This window comes from Peromyscus maniculatus, chromosome 5 (genome assembly GCF_049852395.1).
Source record: "Peromyscus maniculatus bairdii isolate BWxNUB_F1_BW_parent chromosome 5, HU_Pman_BW_mat_3.1, whole genome shotgun sequence".
In the NCBI taxonomy this organism is placed as follows: Eukaryota; Metazoa; Chordata; class Mammalia; order Rodentia; family Cricetidae; genus Peromyscus; species Peromyscus maniculatus.
In genome coordinates, this window is record NC_134856.1 from 81,388,023 (window position 1) to 81,400,657 (window position 12,635).

At 46.1% G+C, this 12,635-nt stretch overlaps 1 protein-coding gene across 3 annotated transcripts in view; it reads right to left on the minus strand.

Moving 5' to 3' along the window:
- Camk1d (calcium/calmodulin dependent protein kinase ID) overlaps positions 1-12,635 on the minus strand; it is a 411,952-nt gene that overhangs the window by 9,366 nt on the left and 389,951 nt on the right. For all 3 annotated transcript variants that reach the window (XM_006974656.4, XM_042278119.2, XM_015993508.3), the window contains exons 7-9: positions 11,430-11,542; positions 9,450-9,528; positions 981-1,068 (exon numbers count right to left, since the gene is read on the minus strand). In XM_006974656.4, coding sequence (XP_006974718.1) covers positions 981-1,068; positions 9,450-9,528; positions 11,430-11,542 — 280 coding nt within the window. The remainder of the gene's footprint in view (positions 1-980; positions 1,069-9,449; positions 9,529-11,429; positions 11,543-12,635) is intronic.

Sequence of the window (12,635 nt, forward strand, 5' to 3'; positions counted from 1 at the left end):
TGAGTACCTGGAATTACAGGCCTGCACCACTAGGGTTGGTTCTATCATTGATACTGTTGTCCTAAGTCATGGCATTACTTCCAATAAAAAAGTTGGTTAACGGAATCTTTAATTTTCTTCTTTTTTCTTTTTGAACCAGTGTCTCACTGTGCAGTCCTAGCTGGCCTGGAACTTACTATGTAGGCCAGGCTGGTCACAGTCACAGAGACTGGCCTTTCCCTCCATCCTGAGTGCTGAGGGTAAAGGCAAGCACTATTGTGCTTGGCTCGATAGAGCTAATTTTGTTTCTGTTGGCTCTCACAGCAAGACAGCCAGCTTTTAATTACTGATGCCTATTAGAATACAGAGTTCAGGCAATCAATAAATGATCATGAAATTGCCATGGTTTAAATTCAGCAATTTTTTTTTTTAACTAATTGATGCACTCAATTAGGTTTTTATGTTCCCCCTTTCTCCTTTTGGTCACTTTAATAAAAGGTGACTATTCAAAGTCTGGCAAAGTGAAGGGAGACAGGGAGGGTTATTCTGCTTGAGGAATAACAAACAAGTGAGTTCCGGTACAGTTGCTCTCTTTAAGCCACAGATGAGAAACACTTAATCCTTCCTACACTGTGATATTCCATAATCAAGAATCACTTAAATCTATGGTGCTGAGGAGCTGGCTCAGTGGTTAGGAGTACTGGCTACTCTGTTAGAGGACCCCGGTTCCATTCCCAGCATCCACATGGAGGCTCACAACTGTATGTGCACAGACATACATGCAGGCAAACACCCACACACATAAAACAAAATAATACATTTTTAGAAGAATAAACTAAAATTAGCAAAATTTATTGAGTAAGGTTCTAGGGATTTCTGTCCAAACTCTCATGGGTCACTTAGAAACACAACATAGTCAAATTGGAGAATCGCTTTCTCCAGAATGGTTTAAATCCCCTGAGAATTTGGCAAGCGTGGAAACAGACACACTTAGGACTTACTCTCCATTTGCTCTTTGCAAAATTCTTCCGGATCTGGGCGCTGACGGATTCATGAATGTTTTTGCTGAGGGCCGTGTCACCCGCAATCCTGAAACACAGGCAAACAGACTTCTTCAAAAGGGCTTTTGGTGCTTGGCCACAGTGTCCCATGCTGCTTTCCCTGGAAGCTTCATCCTACCCCCAGGGAGTTGAAGCTGATGGGGGCGGGGTGGCTGCTGTCCTAGGCTGTTTAGTTCCCTAGATGAACTAAGCTCACACACGCCAAAGCCCCACATCCTATAGTACCTTCGACATTCTCCTTCCTTCCCAGCACCCTCTTGGTCCACTCTACCTGTCTCTCACGTTTTCCTCTTTTGGGCTCACTCCCAGCAACATTAGAATTCATGATAACTTGGAAACCTGAGTGCATGTCTCTTGGGTTCACTCCTCTCTCCTCACCAACATTAGCCCTTCAGGGCTTCTCCAAGCTCTCGCTTTTGCTCCTTAGCTGGTCCTGGTTTCCGGTTTCCTTGTAGACAAGGTCCCCGCACACTGCCACCTCCAGTAACTTTAGCTCAGCTTGGCTCATGCTCTAGAAAGTTCCTGTGGCTCCCAGGACCATGCCCACTCTATATTCATGGCCAGGTGGTTTTACTGGAGCTCTTGCGGGTTTCCAAGCCTCCTTCCCCACTCCCTCCCACCCGTTCCCATCTTGCATCTCACTCTGCTTACAATCTCCTCCAGAGTGGCCAGGAACTCCCTAAGGTCACACACAACACAGACTATCCTTCTCTGCCACACACCCCTTGTCTCACACCAATACTGTCTTCTATATCCACTTGACTTTTCCTCCAGGCCAGGGAAAGCCTCCTGCTCTTCTAAGCCTTTCCTGAATTTGACTGTTCCATTTTTCATCCTAAATTATTCAATTCTAGGTTGGTCTTTGGTATCTTTGAAAGAAGTTATTGATCTCAAGAAAGCTGCAAGGCAGGCTTCAGAGTCCTGGACTACCTTTCCGGCCAGAAGGCACCTGCTATAGGAGAAAACCTTTCACCACCCGGACCTGGACTGCCCTGGACATAAAAAGGGGCCCATCACTGCAGAACGCCATCTTCAAGAGGCACCAGACATGAAAGGAGACGCTCCGGGCTTGCTGAGACCAAGGCCCGTCCTGCCCAGCCTTTCCTTCCCTGCAGTCCGGGAACTAGACTGAGTCTGTGTCAGGCTAATATCCCAGCTCACGGCAACCTCCTCCTGTGTCCCCAGATGTATCCCTCTCTCTTCCCAGGAGGGCTCAGAGGAGGCTCAGAAGTGAGCTGAAGGGAAGTAGGTTTCCACTTTGAGCGGCCCCCAGTTGCCCCATTCCCCAGGCGCACATCAGCGAAACAAATGTGTGAAGGAGCAAATGGAAATGAGGAATGAGCATGGTCTGGGAACTGGAGACATCTTAGTGAAGCTTTTGCCCTTTTGGAGTTCATAGGAATGCTTCTTTCCATGCCACATAGGATGTATGTGTGGACACATGTACTCTGTGTGTGTGTGTGTGTGTGTGTGTGTGTGTGTGTGTGTGTGTGTGCATGTGGAGGTTAGCCTTACCTGTCGTTCCTTAGGAGCCATCTTTTTATTTTCTTTCCCTTTTTTTGGTGGTAAGACAAGGTCTCTTCCTGGGATCTGGGGCCTCATCAACTAGGCTGTGCTAGCTGGCCACCGAGCACCAGAGATCTTCCTGTCTTTGCCTCCCCAGCAGTGGTATCTCAGCTATCTACCACCATGCCTGGCAGGTCCTCAGGCTTGGGCAACAAACATTTTATGAGCTGAGATATTTCCCTCAGAATCTTTCTGCATCATCTTTAACAGTTCTGTCCTCAGGAAATGATGCTAATTCTAATGAATCTGTGGTTAGCACTTTCTTGGAAATAATTGGGCCAAAAGCATAGAATGTGTGCAGAGTCCTGTGTTATAGGCCAGAGCTGGGTCCAAACCGAACAGCTTGGGGAGTTGGAGATCAGGGGAGTTCACTTCCACCTGCTTGTCAGTAGCCTGGTCTCCCAACACCCTGAGCCAGAGCCTGCTGCCTGACTACGGCTTCCTATGCCTCCTGGTGGGTCATCACAGGCCAGGATCTAAGGAAAATGCTGCCTGAGTTATTTTGGGAAGGATTCCTGCTCACTTCCCACAGTCCTCAGCTGCGCTGCATATGGGTCAGAGTCTAGCTGGCGGCAGGTGGCTCAGCAGCAGTTAGGCGGTCTTCACAGAGGCTGAAGTCCAAGTGTGCTATTCGATCAGCCACGAATGTACAAGGAGAAAATGCTCTCAGAGTTACAAGATTCTCAGGTCGGTCACGAGGAGTTTAGTGGGGCTTTTCTGTTCTATTTTTTTATTTTTTATTTTATTTTATTTTATTTTATTTTGGTTTTTTGAGACAGGGGCTTTTCTTTTCTCTGTTGGGCAAGAGGGAAGGGCCTCTTTGTAACAGCGAATCCTAAAGTAAACCAGCTATGATTTGATGAATGTGCTCCTGCCTTTCTTGTTTTATGTCAGAATGCTCCTTCATTTCTTGTCTGTTGCTGATATTTCACTTTTGACTCTCCTCTATTTTGGAATCTAGATCACTTTTACTTTATAATCATTCAAGGCTAGCATTTTCTAAATATAGCTTTAAATCAGGGCCTAATGTTTATGAGCAGTTAATCCCTGTTTATTCATCAGTATTAGGCAAACTAACTCCATGAGTAGAATAATCACTTGGTGTGTGCACACATGCACATATGCATGGAGGCCAGAGGCCAATGGGGGTGTCTTCCTCAATCACACTCCACCTTACTTTCTGAGACAGAGTCTCTCATTGGACCTGGATCTTTTCAATTCAACTAGAATGGCCAGTCTGTGTGCTCCAGGGATGCTCTTGTCTCCACCTTTCCAGCACTGAGATTATAGGCAGGTGAGGCCATGCCAGGGTTTTGTGGTGCTGGGGGATTGAACTCAGGTCCTCATGCTGGTGTGTGTGTGTGTGTGTGTGTGTGTGTGTGTGTGTGTGTGTGTGTGTGTGTGTGTGTGTTCTAGACATGTTCTACTCTCTCTGGTTTTGCCACTTGGTCCAAATGGGCTTGGTGATGTCTGGTACCTCCCAACCTCAGTCTCTCAGACTACTTCTAACTCTCATGGCCAAGCAGAGCCAATGTGTCTGGGATCCTTGCAGAGGGATGGAATCTCAGTCAACCTTCAGGATTAATGATGGTTCATTTTGTATGTCAACTTGGCTAGGGCATGGCACCCAGATATTTGAACATATGCTAGTTTCTATGTTCTGGTGGAAGTATTTCCTAGATAATATTTGTAGACTTTGAGTTAATTACATCATATGGGTGAGCCTTATTCATTAGTTGAAGGCTTTGGGAAAAGAGGAAGAGACTCTGTCTTAGGATTATTGCTGCTCCATTCACTGTTCCCTGGGTCTCTCTGCACATTTTTTATTTCCTAAGCCCCACAATTAAGCAAGCAATTGTCTTAATTCTTTAAAATAAATTTCTCTCATGCTGATTGACTTAATTTGCTTGTCAATGAAGCCAGAGACAAATATTCAGGGCCATCTGACCTGGAAATGAGCCCCATAAGTGCTGCTGTGAGGCGGGGATGGGCTCCTCTCCCACTGGTTGCCAGTTCCTGTGCTTTGGCTATCAGTGAACAGCATGCATGCTCCTTATCAGGTCTCAGCAGGAGAAAGGCAAAACCCCAAACCAGAATGGGTTTAGAAATAGCTGCTAAATGGTACTGACGAGTTTCCACAAAAGAGCCCTATTCTGTCGCGAGTGGTCTGTTCTGAGGTCCAGGAAAGCATATGTGCTCCCCTAGGGCTCTCCTAACCCTGGGTGGCTTGGATAAAGATGAACGAACAAGCCTGGACTAACAAGCATGGACTAACATGAAGTTCCGGTGTGTGTGTGTGTGTGTGTGTGTGTGTGTGTGTGTGTGTTGAGTGTGTCAGGAGCACAGCTTTGAGAACAGAGAAGTTGGAAAGGCTCCATAGTAGGAATTTCTCTTCCTCCCACTGGCTCGCAGCTGGGCCCATTTTTCCTTTGCCTATCACAATGCAGGGAAGCGTGGGACCTGAGTGATGCGTGCCTCAAATGTATGTGTTATTACTTCCCAGTGCCGGGCTTCCTGAGAATTGGGAAATACAGTAAAAATGGAAGAGCTGGCTGTGAGCCTTCCGATTAGGAAACCCTGGGTGGCACAGCTTCCAGGCATCCAAGGATGACCTTAAATCTCTGTCCCCGGCTTGACTTCTCTTCTGGGTGCCACACTTCTTCACTGTGTACCTACCCTGGCTCTCCAAGTCCCAGCATGGCTGGCTCACCTTGCCCAAATCCAATTCACCATACCCAAGCCATACACTCTCATACTCGCCACCCCAAGTGTCTCTCATTATTAGGCCCCCTCCTCTCCGCTCTGTACCTTCCTGCCCCATATTCAAGACCCCCTTCTAGCTTCCCCTCCCCAATCTTCTATCCTATAATCAGACAGGGCTTTCTGAATGTAAATCTGTTCTGCCTGGTGAAGCAGGCTTGGAATCACATAGGTGGGTTACAAGTTCAAGGTCAGCCTGGGCAATTCAGAAAGACCATGTCTCCTATTGTTTTAAAAAATGAAAAAGGGGCCAGGGATACAGTTTGGTGGTAGGTTGCTTGCCTAGCACATTTGAAACCCTAGGTTCAATACCAGAAAATAAAAATAGCAGCAGCAGGAACACAACAAATATATAAATAAAAAGCTTACCACCCTGCCTAAAACCCACCAAGGCCCCCTTGCCAAAAAGGGGGCACAGTTCAATTTCTTAGGACACTAATAAAATATTAAGAACCCATGTATGTCACAGATATGTTGGGTGCCAGGTGGTCCTGTTTGTTACATGTACCACCTTAATTAACTCCTTGAAAATTCCTCCAGGGTGTGTATTACCATGTGTGATCTGGATTCTGTGGAGGATGCCCAAGGGGTCCAGGCATTTACCTAGTCAGATAATAAGAGATGAAGTCAAGCCAGACTCCACTAATCCTCACCCTCACTTCTAGATTCATCTCTTACCTGTCTACTTTTACTCTACGATACCAAGGAATATCAAGTGCCACGGTTCGTTTCTGGACATTCCTTGTTTAGACCTATTCTGGGCCCACATTTACTCATCCTGCTTGGAGCTCCTTCCCTTCCTGTGGGCTGGGCAGCAGCAACCTTCTACTCAGAAACCTGGCTTGGCACCAGATCTGGTTGGGCCTATTCTACTCTCCTGAAGTTCCTAGAAAGAGACTTTGACTTGTTTTTGTTGTTGTTATTTTTAAGAGAAACTAGCTTTCCCTGTCATGGAGGGGGAAGGAACCCAGGAGACTCCATCCCTCCCTGAGGATCTGTAGGCAGTAAATGGTTGCTAGAGGAGAGACATTTTTTCAGTGATGTACCCCCTGGTAAGGTACCCATGTAAATAAATCCTCATACATTTATGTAAGCAAACCTAACTAAACTTGATAGGACTCTCTTTTCACACATATGCACATCACACACACACACACACACACACACACACACACACACACACGCACGCGCGCGCGCACACACACACACACACACACGTACACACGTACATATCCACACATACATGCATATGTCTGTGTGTGACAAGGATGTAGAAGGGGACCTCATGGGGGATTAGTGGGAAGGGGATAAGAGAGGGTAGTAGAGTGAGTGTGATCAGAGTACATTTCACACACACATGAAACACCATAATGAAACCTATTCTTATATATAATTAATATATGCTAGTAAAACTGTTTTTAAAGGGCCGGAGAGATGGTTCAGTAGTTAAGAGCTCACATTGCTCCTGCAAAGGACCCAGATTCAATTCCTAGCACTCAGATCAGGTGGTTCACAACTGCCTGTAATTCCAGCACCATGGGGATCTAATGTCCTCTTCTGGTTGCCGTGGGCACCTGAACTCATAGGCAACCACCCATATGCAGGTCCACACACATACATATAATTAACAACAATAGAGAGAGAGAGGGCAGACTTTAATCTGCCTTCTTCTCACTTACTACAGGGTGGTGCTCAATTATTGGACAAGCTTGAGGAAGCCAGACACTTCTCTCTATACGATAATCTCAAAAGTCTGAGGCCTTTAAAGGCCTATGCGTGGGAAGGAAGAAAAACTTTCCTATACTGACATCATGTATACCATTCTCTGAGGTTACTAAGAAATATCTCAATGACTTACAATCAGAACCATCCACCTTTCCAGAAAGTTCTTCCCTTGCTTCCCCACCCTCTGCTGCCGCCCTTCTTTATACAATGAAGAGCGTTCGCTGTGGAGCCAGACCTTTCTGGCTGGAGCCCTGGCTTTGCCATTAGCTGGCTGTGGTGTCTCTACTCAGTTCCTATTTCCTTATCTCTGGAGTGAACAGAAAACCTACCTCCCAGGGTTACTGAGAGGAAAAAAAGAGTGAATACTTTAAAGCAATCGGCAGAGTTCCTGGAACACAGAGGAGACTCAACAAGGATCAGGGCAGGAGTGAGGAATTAGAATACTGTGAAGCTGGGTTATGACACTGCTTCTAAGAGCGTCCCCTGAAGGGGGTTAACAGCTTGGAGGGGATGCTTTACAAGATGACAGGCCAAACACAGAACAGTTTTCTGTGGTGCTTTTTATGGGAATTTTCTCCTGAATAATTCCATGTTCTCTCTCTCTCTCTCTCTCTCTCTCTCTCTCTCTCTCTCTCTCTCTCTCCCTCTCCCTCTCCCTCTCCCTCTCCCTCTCCCTCTCCCTCTCCCTCTCCCTCTCCCTCTCTCTCTCTCTCTCTCTCTGTGTGCCCACCCATGTGCATGCACATGTATGCTGGGGGATTAAGTCCAAGGCCTTGTACATTCTAGGCAAGGGATCTACAACTCAGCTATACCTCATTGCCTCTATGTTCATTATACTGGGTGCTAAAGTTTATGTATTAAATATGTTCAAAGGTAACTGCTAAAAGTTTAGTCCTTAGCTTGCCATTATTGGGAGGTGGTGAAAATCTTTATGAGGGAGGGCCTCATGAGAGAGCTTTAGGTCATGGGGGTGCCCTTGAATGGAACTATGGCATACTGATCTCTTTCTCTTGTTTCCTGGCTACCATGAGGTGGATCCACCATGGATCCCCTCTGTTTGCCAAAGGCTCCACCACAACAGCACCAGCTGAAACCTCCAAAACTGTGAGCCAAAAAGAAAACTGTTGTCTTTTTAAGTTCATCAGCTCAGGTATTTTGTTATAGTAACAGAAATCTGACTAACCCACTGAATATCTTTTTCTTCTCTTGGGTACTTGTTTCAAAGTGGATGCTCGTGGATCTGTAACAAACCAGACATTTGCTGTCTAGATGTTGTGTGACTCTCTTTATGTACACAGCTCGCTATGTCTTACCTTAACTTAGTAAATTAGAACTGTTACTGTTAAAAGTGAGAAAGCTGGCTGGGCGGTGGTGGCGCACGCCTTTAATCCCAGCACTCGGGAGGCAGAGGCAGGTGGATCTCTGTGAGTTCGAGGCCAGCCTGGACTACCAAGTGAGTTCCAGGAAAAGGTGCAAAGCTACACAGAGAAACCCTGTCTCGAAAAACCAAAAAAAAAAAAAAAAAAAAAAAAAAAAAAAAAAAAAAAGTGAGAAAGCTGAGACTTAGCAAGCCAAGTGTAAACCCAAGTCACACTTAGTTGTCAGTGAATTTGGGTTCTGTGGCAGTTTGAATATATTTGGTCCCCATAATATCACAGGGATCAGCGCTATTGGGAGGTGTGGCCTTGTTGGAGGAAGTGTGTCTTTGTGGGGGTGGGCTTTGAAGTCTCCTATGCTCAAGCTACACCCAGTGATCGAGTCCACTTCCTGTTGCCCCTGAGTCAAGATGTAGGACTCATGGCTCTGGCGTGACATCGGCCTGCATGCCACCACACTCCCCATTCTGATGACTGAACCTCTGAAGCTGTAAGTGAGCCACCTCAATTAAATGCTTTTATTTGTAAGAGTTGCTGTGGTCATGGTGTCTCTTCACAGCAATAAAACAAAAAAAAAAACTAAGACAGGTTCCAACCTCATGACATAAACACAACACTGATAAAGCATCAGTGAGTCCCTTTAGAGTTAAAGAAACACTAATTGAAAAAAAAATCACCTGAAAAAGAATATATATAAACTACTGCGAAGGAGTCAATCTTAATGCCTCATTGGGTGTTTTCCTCAGACTGATCTGTAAGATGAAAAGCGACCTGCTATCTTATAGGCACTTCTGAGTGTATTCCAAAACTGCATCCTGAGGGCACCAAAAAGTACAAACACTGGCTTAGTAGATGAGGAAAGCCCCTGCCAGGATGAGGTGGAGTGAGCACCGGAGGGTTTTCATGAATAACAGGAGCCAGTGAAAAGTCGACTCTGGAGGGTGTGGGATGGCATGGTCTTCCCAAAGGTGATCTTTCTTACCATGGATGCCGAGCGGCCTGCTCACATGTGTATCTTTTATTTGGGTCTTTCTCCATCAGATTCCGAATGAAGTCTTTTGCTGTTTGAAAAGAAGGCATAGGGAACAAAGTCACTTTGAGGGTTGAAATGCGATGACAGGATACCCTTGTGTTGTAAATATGTGTACCGTTAAAAACGTGAGACCAGCTCTTTACCTTCGCTATTGTCCCTTGAGCACAAAGGACACCAGTGTTTAGATAAAAGCAGAGGCATGGCTTGCACTCCAAGAGAGACCCATGAATGAAAAGGTGACAGAACCAGGCTGGGACCCTGACTTCCAGCTCCAAGTTCTTTTTCTGATAGCTACTAATGATGCCTTTGGTCTAGAGAATAAAGGGAATAATCTTCATAGTCATATGCTCTTCAGTTCACCACTGCCTTAGAGACATGCGTTGGGGATGTGTTATAGACATTACAGGTTCTCCTAAACCCACTGAAGAGTTAGCTGCAAAGCACAGGTCGTGGGGGCAGGTGTGGGGGGACACCCCAGAGGAGCATCTGCATTGCACTTGAGCTGTTACTACTCAGTGAATGAGATGTTACCAAGACGCAGCAAAGACGTGTCCTGGTGTGGCAGAGGGCTTGGTCACCATGGACAGGGCAAGGCTCAGAGTAGGACACTGAGTCTGGGAGGGATGGGGCCACAGAACCCAAAGCTAATACTGAATGCCAGCTTGGAACCCATTGCCCCACAGGGCACAGCGGCTTGCTGTCCACAGGTCTGAACTTCTGGAGGAAGCCCCTGGCCTCTAAGCTCCGAAGTCCAGTATTCCCTGTGAGGTCTGTTTCAGCAACCTAGGCTGAGGTGGTTGAGGTTGGTTGAGGAAACAGGCAAGGGGCTTCCAATTAGGAGTAAATAACACAAATAATAAAAATGATCCATGTGAGCAGCTCAACAGAGAGTGCCATTCACCTCCCTTCTTCCTTGTACAGTTCTGCCCCTCTTCACCTGGGCTTGCTTTTGGTCTTTACCCTCTGGAAAGGACGATGAGCTTCTCTGGGAGGATTTCAGTGTGGTATACTGTGACTCAAACACGGGCTCCAGACAATAAAATCATGACCTCAGCCAAGAAACCTCCATCACGCAAACCATGACTGCTCAATGCAAGAACATCTTGCTGAGGATATGTGACTTCACAAATACAATCTTGTCATAAAAGGCGGGCTTCTGGAAAATTAGAGTTTAAAATCCCGGTTCTGCTATGTATTGATTCCATAAACTAGGCCGGGTTATTTTACCCCCTGGGACTTCAGCCTCATCACTAGTCACACATGGATAATATACACACCCATCTAGTGGGTCATCCTGAGGACTGGGTGAGTTAGCGCATGTCCACGACTTCTAGCACTCAGCATCTAGTTGGTATTCATCAAATCCTAGATGATAGCCTTTCATTTATAGAGCACCGCTATCAGGGAAAGGTAGATGGGCAAGTTTGCACCCCTTGGCCAGGGTTATGTATCTCAAGCCTGCTTTCCAAGTCAAGCCCAAAGACGTAGCTCATAAAGCTTTCTCAGGGGCAACCATAGACTGAATGCTGGTGTACACCACAATTCCTTTGTTGAGATCCTAACTCCTGTGATGAGGGCCTCTGAAGTGGCCCTTTGGGAGGTGATCAGGACACGCAGGCAGGGCTCTCAGGAAAGACACGAGTGTTCTCATGAAAGAGACCCAGAAAACCCTGTCCTACCCCCATTTGTGTGCAAACACACCAAGAAGACAGCTGCCTATGAATTAGGAAGTAGGGTCTCATCAGATGCCCAGTGTTACTTCCTCCTTCAGAATTGTGCAAAACAAGTGTTTGGTATTTAAGCCACACAGACTGTGGTGTTGTGTTGCGGAAACGCCAGTAGAAGACAGGAGCCTGGACCAGTCTGAGCCCCAGGGTCCGTGGGCTTCTATGTTAGGTCATCTGGATGTAAATGCCATGAGAGACCTACCAGAGTCGGAGATGTCATCCCAGTAGGGGGAATCAAACTCATATTCTGCCTTGAGGATCTGCTCAAACAGCTTCGAGTCATTTTCATCATAAAAAGGAGGGTAGCCACAGAGCCTGCAAGACAAGAGGGAGTAAGATTTGAGTGTATGCACAGCCACTGTGCTGCATTTATACTTTGCTTAGAAGGCAGACTCAAGATCTGTTCATCAAATTAAAGGACCCCACACTCAGTGAGCTGAAGTCCAGTCTCAGTGAAGGAAACACACCCTCTATACATGAACATGCCGCAGAAGTGAAAATGTGACTCCCTAAGCAGCAAAAAGGTTAGCTCCATCACGACCAGAGGCAAATACACACATTCATAATTCCACCATATCTCTTTCTGTTACGTCTTTATTAGTGTGTGTATAGGATGTGTAGGATATGTTTGTCAGGGCGCACATTGTCACAGTGAATGAGTGTGGTCGTTAGAGGACACTTTGGTGTCGCTTCTTGCCTGCCAGCTTTCTATGGTTTCTGGGGATTGAAGTAAGGTTACCAGGCTTGCACAGCAAACATTTCTATTCACCGAGCTACCCTGCCACCCCATAATATTTTACATGGCATTAACTAGAATCCCATGAACTCTAGAAAATCACCATGCAATCTCCCATGTGTGAATATTATTTATCATATCTATAATACTGTCCCCAACTAACAGGCTGGTAAAAGGAACAAATAAAATGCATACTTGACCATCTTTCTGGACCCTTCAGGTTCATTCTATTTAGGAACTTGCTAAGGAAGAAGAGGGAATTTTACAGCCCGGATATCAAGTTGCTAGGACTCATCCTGGCCTGTGCATTATTGTTCCACCAAGGAAGAATCAGAAGAGGATCGGAAATGCTGCCAGTTTTCTCCATTATAAGCAACAGACATCAGGTGGCAACTCAAGTTACCACACTGCAGAATCACAACCCCCCAGCCAAGGTGCCATTGGACCACTCCAAAGACAACTTCTCAGCGGTCCAATTAGGATGTTGCTAGAAACAAGTTAGAACTCTGGAGAGACCAAAGGGTCATCTGGTCACCATGGCAAGAGCAGACATGTCAATTAGATTCAACCACCACAAGTCAGTCAATGACACTGTGGATTCTAGGGCTGGGTATGTAGCTTATACAGAGGTAGAACATATGCTTAGCAACTGAGAGAGTGATAAATAAAATA